The sequence below is a fragment of the Triticum aestivum genome, chromosome 5A (assembly GCF_018294505.1).
Source record: "Triticum aestivum cultivar Chinese Spring chromosome 5A, IWGSC CS RefSeq v2.1, whole genome shotgun sequence".
Taxonomy (NCBI): Eukaryota; Viridiplantae; Streptophyta; class Magnoliopsida; order Poales; family Poaceae; genus Triticum; species Triticum aestivum.
In genome coordinates, this window is record NC_057806.1 from 56,894,598 (window position 1) to 56,910,241 (window position 15,644).

The window sequence follows — 15,644 nt, forward strand, 5'->3', positions numbered from 1 at the left end:
AGGCAAAGCTCAAGCGCCAACAAGACCACTTGTCTGGCGCTTGCAAGGTTTCATCGTCATCTCCGATTCCTCCTCCTTCGACGGGTCCGACGGCTTCGACGTGGACCCACCTCCTACCTCGGACTCCTACAGCTGCGCCTACGACCGGAAGGGCAAAGGGCCAGCGAGGAAGTGGTGAAGATCCATCTTGATTTCAAGTTTTCAGTTGTAGTTTGAACTTGTCTGGCGTATTATGTATATTATGTGAACTTTGGCTATCTTTCGATGATCCGGCTGTGATCTTTTGATGAACCAATTGTGCATTTGTATGTCCGCTCATGATTTACATAGTATTTATCAACATTGCATGATTTAGTATGAAAACAGGGGACTGAATATGAGATATTTGGGTGTGGAGACACGGACATAGGGAGTGCCCGGTCATTGCCTGCGGACGAGCACGTCCGCAGGCATTTGAGGAGCCTGATTTGCTGAGTCTGGCTGTAGATGCTCTAATGTGGATAGCCAACTTACCATAGGTCAAGATGGCAATGGGGCCCCAAAACCCGCGTCCGCGTGGGTTTTTACCCTATTGGGGGATGGGGATGGGTATCTTTTCATCCCTGCGGGGCTGTTTTTGGGCACATTATACAACCCGACACGTTTCGTGGGTCTACACCCATTTCGGTAGTCCCCGAGTCCGAAACCCGGCAATACCCGCGGAACTACATTTGTGAACCAAGAATTCTATTTTAGAACTTGTGTAATTGGACATCTTGTTGAACCATGTATGACTCAAATCTGATCATCTTTGTTGCTGAAATGTGGTATCGTGCTGCTGAAATACACTCTATATAGCTGTTGAACCATCCACTATTGTTTTTTGTTGAAATTTGCTCAAGTTATGCCGCTGAAATGTTATTCTTTGTCGCCACTATGTTTGTTTAAATATTTTGATTTTCTCGTGGGTTCCCGGTGGGTTCCCCGAAACCCGATGGGTTTAGAGGACGGGCGGAAAACTAGCCCCGCGTACGGTGATGGGAACGGGAACGGGGACGGTTTTATGATTTTCTTGCGGGGATGGGTTTGGGAAGGCAAAACCTGATGGTTTTCGTCCCCATTGCCATCTTGAACCATAGGTAGGTGTACACTTTCTTTTCCTTTGCTCTTTCTGTTTGTAACAGTGCTTTTTTTTAACCTCATGTTCCCTGTTTGTTAATTATTAATAAAAGATTATGGGACCATTGCCTCACAGTACATATATTCAAAGAAAACTACTGCGTATTAATAATGGTGTAAAAGGACCTTATATATACAAAAGAGAAGATAATATACCAACCCACGTTGTTGAAGTTAGCACTAACCATGGGTAACGAAAGCCCTAAACCCTAGTTAACAACTAAACAATTGCACAGCCAGCCAACTCAGCCATATAAAAAGCCAACACCACCACCTAATGCTACGTACACGGTGGCATCTCTAACCTTGAGGAGCTGAGGTGCTTTTGGATTTCTAGCTAGCAGCACGTAGGTACGAACGTCGTCAGTGGTCGTACGCAGTCGCCATGAACGGCAAGAGCAAGACGAGCAAGAGCACGCCACTGCTGGGCAAGTACGAGCTCGGGCGACTGCTCGGCCGCGGCACGTTCGCCAAGGTCTACCTCGCGCACCCGCTCACTGGCGGTGAGCCAGTGGCAGTGAAGGTGATCGACAAGGCGGAGGTGATGGATATGGAGGGCATGGCGCCTCGCGTGCTCCGGGAGGTGGTGGCCATGCGCCGGCTTCGCCACCCGGGCGTGCTCCGCCTCCACGAGGTGCTCGCCACCCGCTCCAGGATCTACCTCGTCATGGAGCTAGCCCCCCGCGGCGACCTCCAGTCCATGCTCGCCGCTCTGCCAAACCGCCGCTTTTCGGAGAAGGCCGCGCGGCGCGTGTTCGTGCAGCTCACGGCCGCGCTCGCCCACTGCCACGCGCGCGGCGTGACGCACCGCGACGTCAAGCCGCAGAACGTCCTCCTCGACAGCGCCGGCAACCTTAAGGTGTCCGACTTCGGCCTATCGGCGCTCCCAGACACGCTCCGGGACGACGGCCGCCTCCACACCGCCTGCGGCACGCCGGCCTATGCCGCGCCGGAGGTGCTCCGCCACACATCATACGACGGCGCCAAGGCCGACGCGTGGTCCTGCGGCGTCATGCTCTTCGTCCTCCTCGCCGGACGCCTGCCCTTCGACGACGCGAACATTCCTGATATGTGCCGGAAGGCGCACCGCCGTGAGTACGAGGTCCCGCCTTGGGTGTCCCCGCCGGCGCGCCGCCTGGTGCACCGCCTGCTCGACCCGAACCCGGCGACCCGCGTCTCCGTGGAGGCTCTGGCGGCGACGCACCCATGGTTCGTCAAGCGCTCCCTCAGCCTCGACTCGCAGCTCGACGGCCTCCTTGACGGCCAGCCAGAGCGCGCGCTGGCGTTCCGGGCGCCGGCGGTGAACGCATTCGACATCATATCCATGTCGCAAGGGCTCGACCTGTCCGGGCTGTTCGGCGGGAGCAAGAGCAGGGAGAAGCGGTTCATGACGACAGCGTCGCCGGAGCAGACGCTGGAGCAGCTCAGCCGGGCGAGCGGGAAGCTCGGGTACGTCGTGGTGGGGAAGAAAGGAGTGGGGTGCCAGCGCCGTCCTCCAGCAGGGAGGCCGGCAATATCAGTGGAGATTTCGGAGCTGGTGCCGCCACTAATGCTCGTCGAGATGCGGCTGGAGATGGACGACGGCGACGGCGAGGTTCAAGTGTTTGGTTGGGACCAGTTGAGGGTGGAGCTAGGGGATGTAGTAAGAGCTTGGCATAGCTGTGAAGATTTGGAACAAGTTCAGTAACTTTCTTATTCAGAAGAAGTTATTTTGCAGCTTAGCTAGTTAATGGAGGTGTAAAAAGGTACTCTAAAATGTCAATATATGTGAATCTAGCTTGTTTGTTTTTTTACTTGTTTTCTGTTTTGAATATTTCACTGTACACTGCTATATGTAAGTTCCATTTGTATACAAGAAAAGATAGGGTAAGTTTTTTGGCAACAATCTGAATGTGTTGAGCAAGTAAAGACGGTGCAAAAGATCGAAGAGATTGAAACAAAGTTCTATGTATGTTCAGCTCTGTAAGCAGCACACTGTAGATCAATGAGAAGTTAGCCCACAATAACCGACGAATAATCAGAATTTAGCCCATAAGTGTGTGCTCTTGATATACTACTATGCCTTTTGCGTATCAGTTAACTGGAAGGCAACTGATCAAGTTTAAAAAAATGAAAGGCATGATGTTCACCAAAATTCTGGTAAATAGTAACTCTAAAAAAATACTATTATACAGTTTATACTTCATGTATATGCCATACCTCGTTTTTGTTTAGTAAAAGGCACAATATTACTAACTAACAAAATACTTGTAAAAAGAAGTTTCTACTCTAATTAACAAGACCGCGGTCAAAATCAGGCATTTCTAATTACTCTGATTAGACAGCCTCTTAATCATTTCACAACATTGACAGCACTCGCGCGACAGTTTTAGCCGCTACCCCTGAATAATCAGCACACTCGAGCATTTTTCACAACACCAAGAGACATCTATTTATGGTATCTGAATTGTTATGTTTATCATTATAGAATTTGACAAATGAGTGAATGTACAATGATACACGCACCTTTTGCTTTGATTAGTGCTATCAAGATAACGAAACTGTAGTAACAGACAGACACAGAAGCAGTGACATGTTTGGCTCACCTGTGGCTGGCCTGCTAGCACAGAAATGATAGCTCGTGTTTCAGCCTCAGATCCGTCGAACCAGGGCTCCTGTCTGCTCTGTTATGTTCATAGCAGAGCAGACTAGTTGCCATTTTTTAGCCCAGCAACTCAACCTCTATGTCTCTATCCTATTATTTTCCAAGAAATATTTTTCTTGAATTTGAATGAGATAAGTGCGCGGAGAAAAATAAATACATGCTGAGAAGTAGAGTGTCCCTATCAATGGCTCTGGGAGCTTCATTTCTGGTGAATTAACTTTCTGAAGGATATGTTATCCTGAATAAAGTGAGAGGGAGGCCTGCGGCCATGGCAACCGTTGGTTGTTTCCCAGGACTATGAACAGCTGCCAGGGCTCTCGGCATCGTCGATTCGCCATGATATGTTCGGAGCGAATGCGACCATAGATAGATAGATATAGGTGCGGAGTAGATGTCAGTAGCATCAACTCTCAATCAAGTGAAGGTATAAGATAGCTAGAAACAACCTGCCGCATCAACTGATAAGGAGGCCTTGTTGGAAGATATTTGTGCACACTCTGTAAAGCAACAGGTGATTGATTGGTTCCTTAGTTTGCAGCTAGCAGCTATCAGTGGGAGCTATTTTCTTCAGAGCAGCAATGCAGGTTTCTCTTGTAAGAGCATAGACACCACAGAAAATTGTCTCAGGGTTTTCCCCCTTTTTTGACACAATGGAAAGATTATCCTCCCGGTCTCTACATCGTGTGATATGATGCAACAATGTCAGAGCTAATTCGCCGATGAAGAAAAGATAACCATGCTTGGTGTCACTAGTCATGTCAGAGTGATCACCTGCTCCCCTGAATGAAGTTCAACCCACTGAACTCTGCTTCTCACTGAAATTTCTTGCCTGTTACTACTTCTCTAGGAAGCACTCTGCTTTCATTCGTGTTTCGTGTCAGGCACTAAGTTGCTTTGCTATGCTCAATGGGGCAGGGGAACCACTTTACATCTAGAAAATGGTGTTGCAACCTGCAAATTGCCAAAGCTGTTACTCTCAGGAGATGCAATTTGCCAGTTCTTTGTGCAAAACTAATGTGACCTGACCTGGACATGAGGGAATGGAACAACCAGTACTGACAAACGAGGTAGCTCAGAAATTCAGCTCACCTCGTCATTGGTTCGAGAATCAAGACACTCAGTCGCACATACATACAAGATGCTTACTTTTTGTGTGATCTAAGTTGGCTATCCATTGTAACCTCGCCCCATAAAGCGGTGAAAAGGAAATCAGTATTTGAATGCACCTGTCTGGTCACAATACAGGAGGAGGAGAGCTGTAAGCAAAGTAAACGACGTGCGAGAAATATGCAAGACAAGAAGTGCTGGTCTGAATCAGAACAATCTTTTCGGGCAAGACATATAGCATACTGGAATCAGGTGATCAAGCAAGTTACTCAGCTTGAGTTTTTCAGTCAATCAATAGATTGTACAGTTTCTTAGTCTTTTGGTCCACGTCTTCATGACTTATAGAAAGGGTTTCTGTGAGATAAAATCAAAGCTCAAAGCTTTAAACAGGCCAAGTGCATACCCTTAATCTGCAGATAAGTTAGGTGTTCTTATCTTTTGGGTGCATATCTTCTCGGCGTGTCCACCAGCGATGTGTTGAACCTTCTCTTTTTCTAAGCAGATGACAGTTAGATATGGACATGGCCTTCACCATGAAACTCTGACAATTCATTTTTGTATAAATATGTTTAAAAAACTGAAGAAAAAGAGTGTTACTCCCTCCAATCCATATTACTTGTCGCTCAAACGGATGTATCTAGACTGAGGGAGTAGCATTTTTATCTAATCAGGGGCCTTTTTCAGTAAGATGTGTGATGCAAAGGACTATGGATAAGCATGTGAATACACATATCAAGTCCCCGGACATAGCAACAAGGAGTTCTGCCCAAGATCAAGGCAACATGTTTTATCCAAAACACGGTGCGCTTTGCTACCATTATCTCTTCAATTAACTAGTGTATCCACTTGGTCATCCTCCTAACTTTCCATTAGAAGTACAGAAGAATAAGTTATCCCCCCCTATGCTCCAAAAAGTGCAAAGACAACTTGTCAAAATCACAGAAGAACAGTCCCACACATCATGGTTCTCATGGGATATTTACCGAAACAAGCTTTATGTCAATGTTAAAAAGAGATACTATTTTACGCCATCTTCTTTATATCCTGCCTAGATCAGTTTACCATCTGTTTAGGATAGCTGTACGAGAGAATGGAATCGTTGACACGGGCTATGACCATTAGCCATTCATCCCCGTTTTCAGAGAAGAATTTCAGGAAAGAACATTGAAAAAGGGAAACAAAATTCTCTTCTCCATGCGCCGCGGTGTTTCTCACTTCTTAAGGCCCATGGGCCGACTTGGACTAAAATTACACAAAACTTTGAGCATTTTGGTAATTGAAACACAGTACTTCATGCCATAATACAAATCCACTTTCAGTTTGCACACCAAAATTTACTGGGCTCTCACTGGACTTCAACATGTATACTATTTAGAAGGTAATTGAAATATAGTGTTGTATGCCATAATACAAATAGACTTTCAGTTTCTGATTTGTTTTTGTTATGTTGGTTTGGTGTGCAAACTGAAAATATGGCACAAAAATCATTGTATTTGTCGTAAAATTACGGCACGGTCTGATTAAATAGTTCCCTATATATAATGAGAGTCCAGTGAGAGTTGAACAGCCCTTTCAAAATTTAGGCACAATTCCTCAGTACCATCACAAAGGTAACCGAATGGAAAACACAGTTTTGCTCATCATTGACATGTCCAATACAGTTATCTGCTTATGCGTGATATTCACAAGGCTGAGAAGCAGGATCATACATCTGATGTAGTGGAGAACAACAAGGTGTTTCTCACTTCTTAAGGCCCATGGGCCAACTTGGACTAAAATTACACAAAACTTAAGAGCATTTTGGTAATTGTAATACAGTGCTGTATGCCGTAACTCAAATCGACTTTCAGTTTGCACACCAAAATTTATTGGGCTCTCGCTGGACTTCAACATGTATACTATTTTGAAGGTAATTGAAATACAGTGCTGTATGCCATAATACAAATCGACTTTCAGTTTCTGATTTGTTGTTGTTATGTTTGCTTGGTGTGCAAACTGAAATTATAGCACCAAAAATCACTGTATTTGTCATAAAATTATGGCATGATCTGATCAAATAGTTCCCCATATATAATGAGTTCAGTGAGAGAGTTCAACAGCCCTCTCAAAATTTAGGCACAATTCCTCAGTACCATCACAAAGTTCACCAAATGGAAAACACAGTTCAGGCTCATCACTGACATGTGCAGTACAGTTATCTGCTTGTGCACGATATTCACAAGGCTGAGAAGCCCGAAGAAGCAGGATAAGAAGACTGAAGTGCAGGTTATTTACCTTCAAAATAGTATACACAAAGTTCAGCATCCAGATATACACGGACGCCACAGCCTCCATACTTTACGACAAAACTTAGCCCACTGGAGAATTACACAATCCAGTTACTGAGCATTGGCAGGGACTTCATGGTCCGGGAAAATCGACATGTCCTCAGAGTGCACTGAATCTCTATGGATCCTCTTCTGCAGGTTCTCCAGGCTCGCGACGCGTCGCAAAGAGGCTGGCCTTGAGGTCATCTCTTCCCCATTGGGCAAAGGGGTTGCTACCTCTGGGAGGTCATGTTTGATCAGATCGTCTTCAAGTAAACCCTGGAGGAAATGGCTCATGTTTTCCTCAGTGGGAACAGCATCAGCAGAAGCTGCAACAGATACACATGAAGCCAAGGGCACGTTGTTTGATGTAGTGGAGAACATCAAGCTTGCTCCAGTTACTCTCCTGACAGCTTCTTCAGCTATATTCACCTGAACACAAGTACTTTGTTAGCATAGAAAAGAAAAGAAAAATATGGCACTAGTTACATTTTGTTTATAGACCCTGTTTCAGATAATATAAAGCAAGCTGTATCTCATTAGCACCTCAACTAGACTATTTTTTGTAGAATCGAAGTATTGGCTACTGCCAACGTTTTGGAAAGGAAAAAAAACAGTTTATACACATAGCACCTCATCTAGACTATTTTGGTAGATTCTAAGTATAAGCTACTGCCAACGTTTTGGAAAGAAAAAAAACAGTTTATACACATAGGGGTGACATACGTCTGTTTTAAAAAACATAAGTTCTGTATATACATGTTTGTGAATACAATATTGAAATACGCCTGGTGTTTTGCAGAGAAAAGACAACAAGTAATGGCTGTAAAATGGATGTTCTAGAAACACCTTTACCAAGACATAAATACAGAGTTTGGCATGTACTCACACACAAGCATTAACAAATGTATGTATGATTGTGCCTGTTTGGACTCCTCAGGTGCGGTATGAGATAGAACACCCTCCCATAAGGACCAAAACCACAGGCTTAATGAGACACACTCTCTGAGCATTGCAACATGGTATGAGCGCTTTTTTATATTTTGTTTCGTTTTTACAACACCCACACCTGTAAGAAAACATTGTTATTCTTGACACCAAAAAAATAAAAAGAATAGGAGAGTGAAACATAGAACTAAACTACTCCTTGTTCACTAATGGAAGAGAATAGTACCTGCCTGCCTCCTTATGAGAATGGCAAACTCAAACCCAGAATGGCAATGTAATCTTTAATAGTACAGTTAGGAATAGGAAGTTACAAATGATGCTAAACAAGGAATGTCAAATCCCAGATCGCTTTATGCATGGGTTCTCCAAAGAAAAGAAAGCACATCAACCATGGTATGTGCAGAGCCTAAAAAAGTAACTAGTAATGGCACATATGATGCACAATATTATGCCATGGCTATAATCAACAGATTCACTAGCACGGCCCTTCAAATAGTTACAGCAGGTTGCAGGATACAGTTAAGAGTTATCAAGAAAAGGATATACCTTTCTCCTCATAGTCTCAATATCAACTGTAAGATTCCTGTTGCCAAGGGAAGCTTCCTTGTATTTCTGAGTCATGTCAGTCAGGCGCTTTAGCAAAGATGCATTCTCAGCTCTTAACTGGGTAACCTAGATGATAGTGCAGTAATTAGCATGGCCGGCTTAACTTCAGTTGAGTTTCAAACATCGTTAGTCACAATTTCAAACCTGTGATTCTATATCATTTTGGTGGGCTTGCTTCCTTTTCCTTGACCTCCTGGCAGATTCTCGATTTGACAGCATCCTGATCATAGAATTAAAACAGAGAAAATTCAGCATGGCAAACATTGTACTAGTTTTCCAACATGGCACATTGGTAAGGAATTTACTTGAAAATAACCAAGTGCGAAACTACAGCCTCCTGCTATTTGGGACTTTGGTGAGAATGGTTTAAATTTAGAAAACAAGGCCATTTCTAGTTTTTATTGTGAAATATGTTGGGTGTTTAAAAAATAATCTGGTACCAATATGAAAAGACATGAGCATATATGTTTGAAGGGATTGGATCCTCTATGGTAACCTCTGCCCTTTCACCTGTCCTGAACCATTCAACTGGCAGGGCAAGGAAAGAGATTGAGATATAGTATATCCTTGCAAGATAAACTAATTTATTGCCCCATTACTATCAAATATTTGTTTCCAACTAGATAACTGAACATTGCTAAAAAGTGAAAGCAGATATTTCTGGATGACAATTTCTGGTGACAGCAGAACATAATGTTGGCATGATACCATTAGAAACTTATAATGATTAAAGCTTTGTTCTGCATGTTGAAGATAATGGTGATGAGAAAAAGTCTGCAGTACCTCTTCACGCGCTTGGCACTGGCAGGGTCTGTATTTTCCTCGAGATCCCCATCGTCATCATCTGACTGCTCCTTTGATGTACAACTATTAGCTGGCTTTCCTTGAACAACAGTACCGTCACCTATGGATAGAAGTAAAGAACAAAAAGGCTTAATGAGGATAGCACACAAGAGTTAGAAGTTCTAATGCTACAAAAAATGCCTAGTCCGGTATCAGGCTTGTAGGTGCTCTTCTAAAACAGATACTATGATGTGAAAATATGTCTACACTCTAGACAAGGTCAGAATGCAAACTGGTGTCAACAAGAATGCTTCTCTGATGCAACTGCCAGTATTCAGCATCGATGAAACAGGATCAAAATATCCATTTATCATCTTTTACGTATTTGATCTCAACAATATTATATGTATTTTAGCCCTTTTCTCCAGACATGTCAACATAGCACCATATTGCCAAAGCCAGAGTGAAAATTTCTCCCCATTTTGATGGATTCTCTGGACAACAGTTAACCTATTCTACAGAAACTACTGGCGACATTTGCCTCTTTCTGCTGATTCAGAGTGCTAGAAGCCAGAGAGCACCAAATAAAAGGACACCTAATGTTCAGAGGTGGATTTGATATATAACATTCACTCTAACAGAACTGCAGAATACTGTCAACCTAAACTGTACTTTGTCAATTACTGCCTTTTGATTACTTCCTGTTGCGAAGTTACTTGGACTTAAATGAATGTGAATATCGAAGTTCGTTCATACATACAATCAAAAGAAGCTTGAGAAACCAATGGCGAAGTGTCTGAAGCTTGTGAATTGAGGCAGTTCAAAGAAGATTCTTGAGGTTTAGCTTCCTGAAATCAAATTACAGGAAAAATTAGCTCATGGACATCACACTTAGATGGCATTTGCCAGAGCACACTGCAAAATCTAGTTTGATTGTTGAGCAATGCAAAATCACACATATTGCCCGAACGGTTACCGATTATAAATAAACCGTAAGTTTCAATTGAACCAATGGGTAAATGTGGATAAGAGAAATACTGATGTGAGATATGAAATGGTAGAAACTAGGGACGATTGATTCAGCCACTCATCTACACTCGGCTATTAACAGGCACAAAGTGTGAATTGAATGGTGTAGGAGGATTAAAGCAAAGAATTATGTCGTTACGTGCTTACGTGTCACTCTCAGGAAAAATATCAGAGCATACTTTTTCATATCAGACATGAAAAGATTGGAGAACCCAATTGTTTCAGACTCTCCGACAACATCAAATCATTTAAGTATATAGTCATCTATGGCCGACCATATTCCATCAGAATATACTCATCATCTGTATATGTGGTTGAAACAAGTCAGCTACCCTCCTAGAAACATGTTACATGTCACATGTCAGTATGTCACACTAAAACCAACTGCGATCCTATCCTATGCACCAAGATTCCCCTAAGAACCAAGGAAACCAGGATTCCTCTCCCCTCGCCTTCATTCAGGAATAAAAGGCACATCATTACCACTTTTTGTTTCGCGAGGGTTCCTGGTCAGAAAAGGATACTCAGCTGGTACTACCATTTTCATGTAAATTGTAATAGTAACAAATCTTAGCGCATTAGTATGGCAGCAATTCGGCCAGTAAGGCAATTGTACTGGTCAGGCTGTTCATCAGAACTGATAATACTGAAGCAGATCCGTGCGGTGTTTTCTTGTAAACAAAAAATTGCCGGACAACTCCTCTAAGAGGGATCTGCGGTGGAATTGGTAGAGCTTTATGAAACGCTCCAGATCGACCTAAAACTCAGTCAGACCAGAAAGGAAAGGAATTGAGCATACCATGGTCTTGGCCACGGCGGCGCAGTACAGTTGCAGCTTCCTCTTCAGCACCGCGGCGTACTCCCCGGGGTCTCCGCCGGCGCGGGCACAGCTCAGCTCCACCACCTCGTCGCCGCTGCACTCCATTCTCTAAATAGCAGCTCTGTTTCCCACCCTTGATTGATAGCAGTACTACTCACAAGGGCAAAGAATTACTACACCGGGAACTGGGAGCAAGTGGATCGCAAAAATGAAGCTTGGGGGCAAGAACGATGGTGGAGATGGAGGCGGCGAGGGGGGAGGGTTTATAGCGGCGGTGGAGGGGACGGGGAGTCGCTGTCTCGGCGGCGCTGTCCATGTGTTTCACTTCTCCGCGCAAAAAAAGATCTCAGGAGCCTACTTGCAAGCCAAGTGGCCAGAATCCGCTCCGGCGTGCTCCTGTCCACAAAATTTAGATCTTTTGTGTGGGGACCACAGTGTGTGTTTCTATGGGAATTTACTGGCTCCGTTTCAAAATACATTGCTTGCTCCACCGGATTTATTGACCCCCTCTAGTTTTGACCTAAATTGACTGAAAAAAATGAATAACAAATTGTGAGTTATATACCATTAACGTATATTAAAATTTCTAATGCGGAAACGCTAAAAATCTAACGTCAGATTTATAGGCATGGCAAATCTGATATTTTTCATGGCAATTCATATTGGCGTGATGATGACAAGTTTAGTTTGCAAGCAACCATCCTCAACGAACATAATTAGCTATGGAAAACGTTCGTTTTGTCATGACTAAAAATCTGACATTCGTTGGATATTCGGGGTTCTTCTAATGATGCATTTTTTGTGACATATACTTTGTTTGTAATTTATCAATCAAACTTTAGGTAAGAATCGAGGAGGTCTTGTAAACCGAGACAGATGAAGTATGTTCTAGAAAAATGTAGTCAGAATTCACTATCTTTTAACAACCATTGGTGAAGTTGTTAGAGAGTGGTTGATAACTATTTTTTTTATGAAAAATGATTATAGTCCCTCCGTTTCTAAATATAAGTCTTTCTAGAGATTTCAATACAGACTACATATGGATGTATATAGACATATTTTAAAGTGTAGATTCACTCATTTTGTTTCGTCCATATTGAAATCTCTAAAAAGACTTATATTTAGAAATGGATGGAGTAGAATGTATTTTACATTCTTATTAAATGTTTATACAAATTTAGCAGTAAAATTTTCTCATTGGTAAATGTACAAGATTCAAAATGTAACCTACTTTTATTGAGACAGAATAACTCGTCAGTACGAAGAAAATTACATACACCACCTACACGCCTAGCAAGTGCAGAACCAAATGAATCTCATAAAGTTTCTACCAAGGCTCCCCCTGGTGTGGCACTAGAAGCATACACCCACTACGGGGCACACATAATAAATATGTGACCAATATTTGTGCATAAAGATTGGTAACAGATTTGATTTTGTAAAGTGTGGAATTGCATATATAGCTTCACACCCACCAAAAGTTGATTTTCAGATCAAATGTCCTAGAAGAGTGTGTGTATTGTTCAGTACCCATTTACACATCTATTTTCTTTCAGACAACACCAAGTACAACATACAAGTGTGTTCGTGTTGGTGAGAGATAAAAGTTCCAGGCTAGTGCTTAAGTTCAAAACAAAGGGCTCTTTTTGCAGCATTGTATGCATCTTGTCAACATTTCAGACTAAAAGACAAGTAGACCAAGTGTCCTTGTCAACTTCATTCATCTCTCCATGTTGCAGAAGATCTCATGATATTGGTTGCAACCTGTGATCAGAATCTCTCCATTTGTGGGTGCTCTTGTCCACGGAATGTGGATTTTTTGTGGTGGGCTTGCACCATATCTTTCTCATGGCTACCGGGCATGCCAAGTCAGCAAGACATGTAAAATTGGTTGGAATGCATTTGGGGCCGATTTTTGTGGATGAAGAGATTTGGATTCACAACTAGGAAGCCCCGCTACACCAGATGACTGTCGCGACACAAACGTGGGTGGCGGCGAAGACCAAATCCATCAGACATGCAATCTTGATGTACTAATGGACTTAGACCCACTTGTTCGGCATTATATACTTTTTGCTAGTGATATCCGAGAACGAAGGGGGAATTGAGTATGACATGCAAACCCTGATATTGTTTTCATATTACACGTGACTTGTATGTCAATGGCTAAATGTCCACGCGTGTGCCTCTAATTCTCGACAAAAAAGTGGTGTGGTTTTGGGGGCAACATCTTGTACGCACTAATGGACTTAGGCGCACTTGTGGCCACTACCCCTAATTCATTGTTCAAAAAGTTACACAAATTGAGAAAAGGTATAACATGCATCTATCGATGCTACCGACAATTTAATTTTGCAACCTTTCAATGTAATTTCCTGTTGTGTATAGAGCGCATTTCATTCGCAGTAGTGTGGTTAGCGCAAGTGAATGTCATCAAAACTATGTTGAGCTTTTAATACATTTTCTATGTGCGAACTAGGGAAGTTGAGTGAATCTGGTCACTCTAGTTTAGACCATGTCATCTATGTTTTTTTTAACCTAGGGCATGTACCAACATAAAAATCAACAAGACACATATGTCATTGTCAATACTAACAACAACAACAAAAAGGGCGTAATCTTAGAGGCAACGTCCTATTTGCACCAAGGGGTTAGGGTGTGCCCTCTTGCACTAATTAATGTTCAAAAAGCTTATCAAAGATCCGAAAAGGGACACCATCCAAACCCCAACTACTTGCTAAGTGTATTCTATGAAAAAAAATCTGCATGGAATCTAGACAAATTACTCCACTTGTTAAGCAATATTGTAAGAAAAATCTTGATCTTTGTATGCTCTATCCGAATGGTGCGGTATGGGGCTAGGACATATATATTTGAGGTAATAGCACTGCAGGTCCCTGAACTTGCATGTCAGGTGATGGTTTGGTCCTTGAAGTTGCAAAAGTGGATTATTTGGTCCCTGAACTTGTCATGGATGTGTAAGTTTAGTCCACAGTCAATCAGAACTCGCCAAGTGGATGCCAAGTGGCCTGGCTGGTCAGCGCCGTGAGTTTTTCACTTAGCCCCCTCCCTTTCTGACGAATCAACCCGCACTACTACACAATGTGGCACATGTGTTGGTATATTCCTTGGCATATTCTCCCTCTGCTCCCCCTCCACTCGGCAGCTCCCCCTCCACTCGTCTGCTCCCTCGTTTGCTCCCTCTGCTCCCTCGTTTGCTTCCTCTGCTCGCCGCCGTCCAGCTCGCCGGCGACGCCAGCTCGCCGTCATGGTTTCTTGGAGTGAAGGATCCAGCTCCTCGTCGGACGGCTACTCTGTCACAAGTGAGGTTAGTTCGTCACTACCACTACTCCTCTGGCAGTTTAGGGGCAGTTAGGGTTTAGTGCAAGATTTGGGAATTTTGCTGACTAGAATGTGTTGTAGGCTCCTGCTCCTGCTACCATTTTCTGCTCTGAGTGGAGGGCCCTTGCTCCAGATCTTGCAGCTCGATGTGAACACAGTTGTGTGTGAGAGAAGTTGGTGTCCTTTGAATCAGTTGATAGTGGAAGGAGGTATCTTGCTTGTGCACAAAAGGTTAGTTAGATCTACAATTAAATCCAAACTGTTGGAATGTTTCATCTTACTGTCATTTGTTACAGAGTTTGTCACAGCATTTTGTTTTTGAACTTAACTTGATTTTTCAGTTAACAGCATGTTGTTTTTAAATTTAACTGAATTTAAATGAACTAACTGAACTTAAATGAACTAACCAAACCTAACTGAACTTAACTAAACTTAACTAAACTTAACTGAACTTATCTGAACCTAACTGAACTTAACTGAACCAAATGAACTTAACTGAACTTATCTGAACCTAACTGAACTTAACTGAACCAAATGAACTTAACTGAACTTAACTGAACCTAACTGCACATAACTGAATTTAACTGAACCCCAAGCTTCTTTCATTTATCTAAATTTGTTTTCTTTCTTATTTGTAGGAAATTCCTAAATGCAACTTTGTGGAGTGGATTGACCCTGAATGGCCTGCCACTCTGAAGATGAGTTTAGCTAGGGTTTGGGGCATGTATGAAGATGAGAACAAGCTAAGGCTCAGGGAAAATGTAGTCAATGCTGAAGAAAATTTCAGGGTTGTGAAAGAGAAGGAAAAGATGGAAAAAGATCTAAGGTTTTTTAAACTAGATTTTGCTAAGATGGTGGCTGACAAGGAGCAGGCAATTACTGAGTTGGGCAATGCAAGACT

The 15,644-nt window shown here is 42.9% G+C and overlaps 2 protein-coding genes across 2 annotated transcripts; one reads left to right on the top strand and one right to left on the bottom strand.

Annotated features, from left to right (window-relative positions):
* The first annotated feature begins 1,428 nt into the window (after window positions 1-1,428).
* On the top strand, window positions 1,429-3,043 carry LOC123102302 (CBL-interacting protein kinase 4). The gene has a single exon (XM_044523602.1). The coding sequence runs from the start codon at window positions 1,544-1,546 to the stop codon at window positions 2,843-2,845; it is 1,302 nt and encodes a 433-aa protein (XP_044379537.1). The 5' UTR covers window positions 1,429-1,543; the 3' UTR covers window positions 2,846-3,043.
* A 4,095-nt stretch (window positions 3,044-7,138) lies between these two features.
* On the bottom strand, window positions 7,139-11,716 carry LOC123102303 (light-inducible protein CPRF2). The gene is made up of 6 exons (XM_044523603.1): window positions 11,381-11,716; window positions 10,313-10,400; window positions 9,553-9,673; window positions 8,914-8,989; window positions 8,710-8,835; window positions 7,139-7,647 (listed from the first exon to the last, which is right to left on the bottom strand). The coding sequence occupies exons 1-6, from the start codon at window positions 11,504-11,506 to the stop codon at window positions 7,288-7,290; spliced, it is 897 nt and encodes a 298-aa protein (XP_044379538.1). The 5' UTR covers window positions 11,507-11,716; the 3' UTR covers window positions 7,139-7,287.
* Between the last annotated feature and the right edge of the window lie 3,928 nt (window positions 11,717-15,644).

Coding starts and splice junctions, on each gene's coding strand:
- LOC123102302 (XM_044523602.1), top strand. CDS start 1,544: ATGAACGGCAAGAGCAAGACGAGCAAGAGCACGCCACTGCTGGGCAAG.
- LOC123102303 (XM_044523603.1), bottom strand. CDS start 11,506: ATGGAGTGCAGCGGCGACGAGGTGGTGGAGCTGAGCTGTGCCCGCGCC. Junction 10,401..11,380: donor CCGCCGTGGCCAAGACCATG/GTATGCTCAATT, acceptor ATTTGATTTCAG/GAAGCTAAACCTCAAGAATC. Junction 8,990..9,552: donor AGTGCCAAGCGCGTGAAGAG/GTACTGCAGACT, acceptor TTCTATGATCAG/GATGCTGTCAAATCGAGAAT.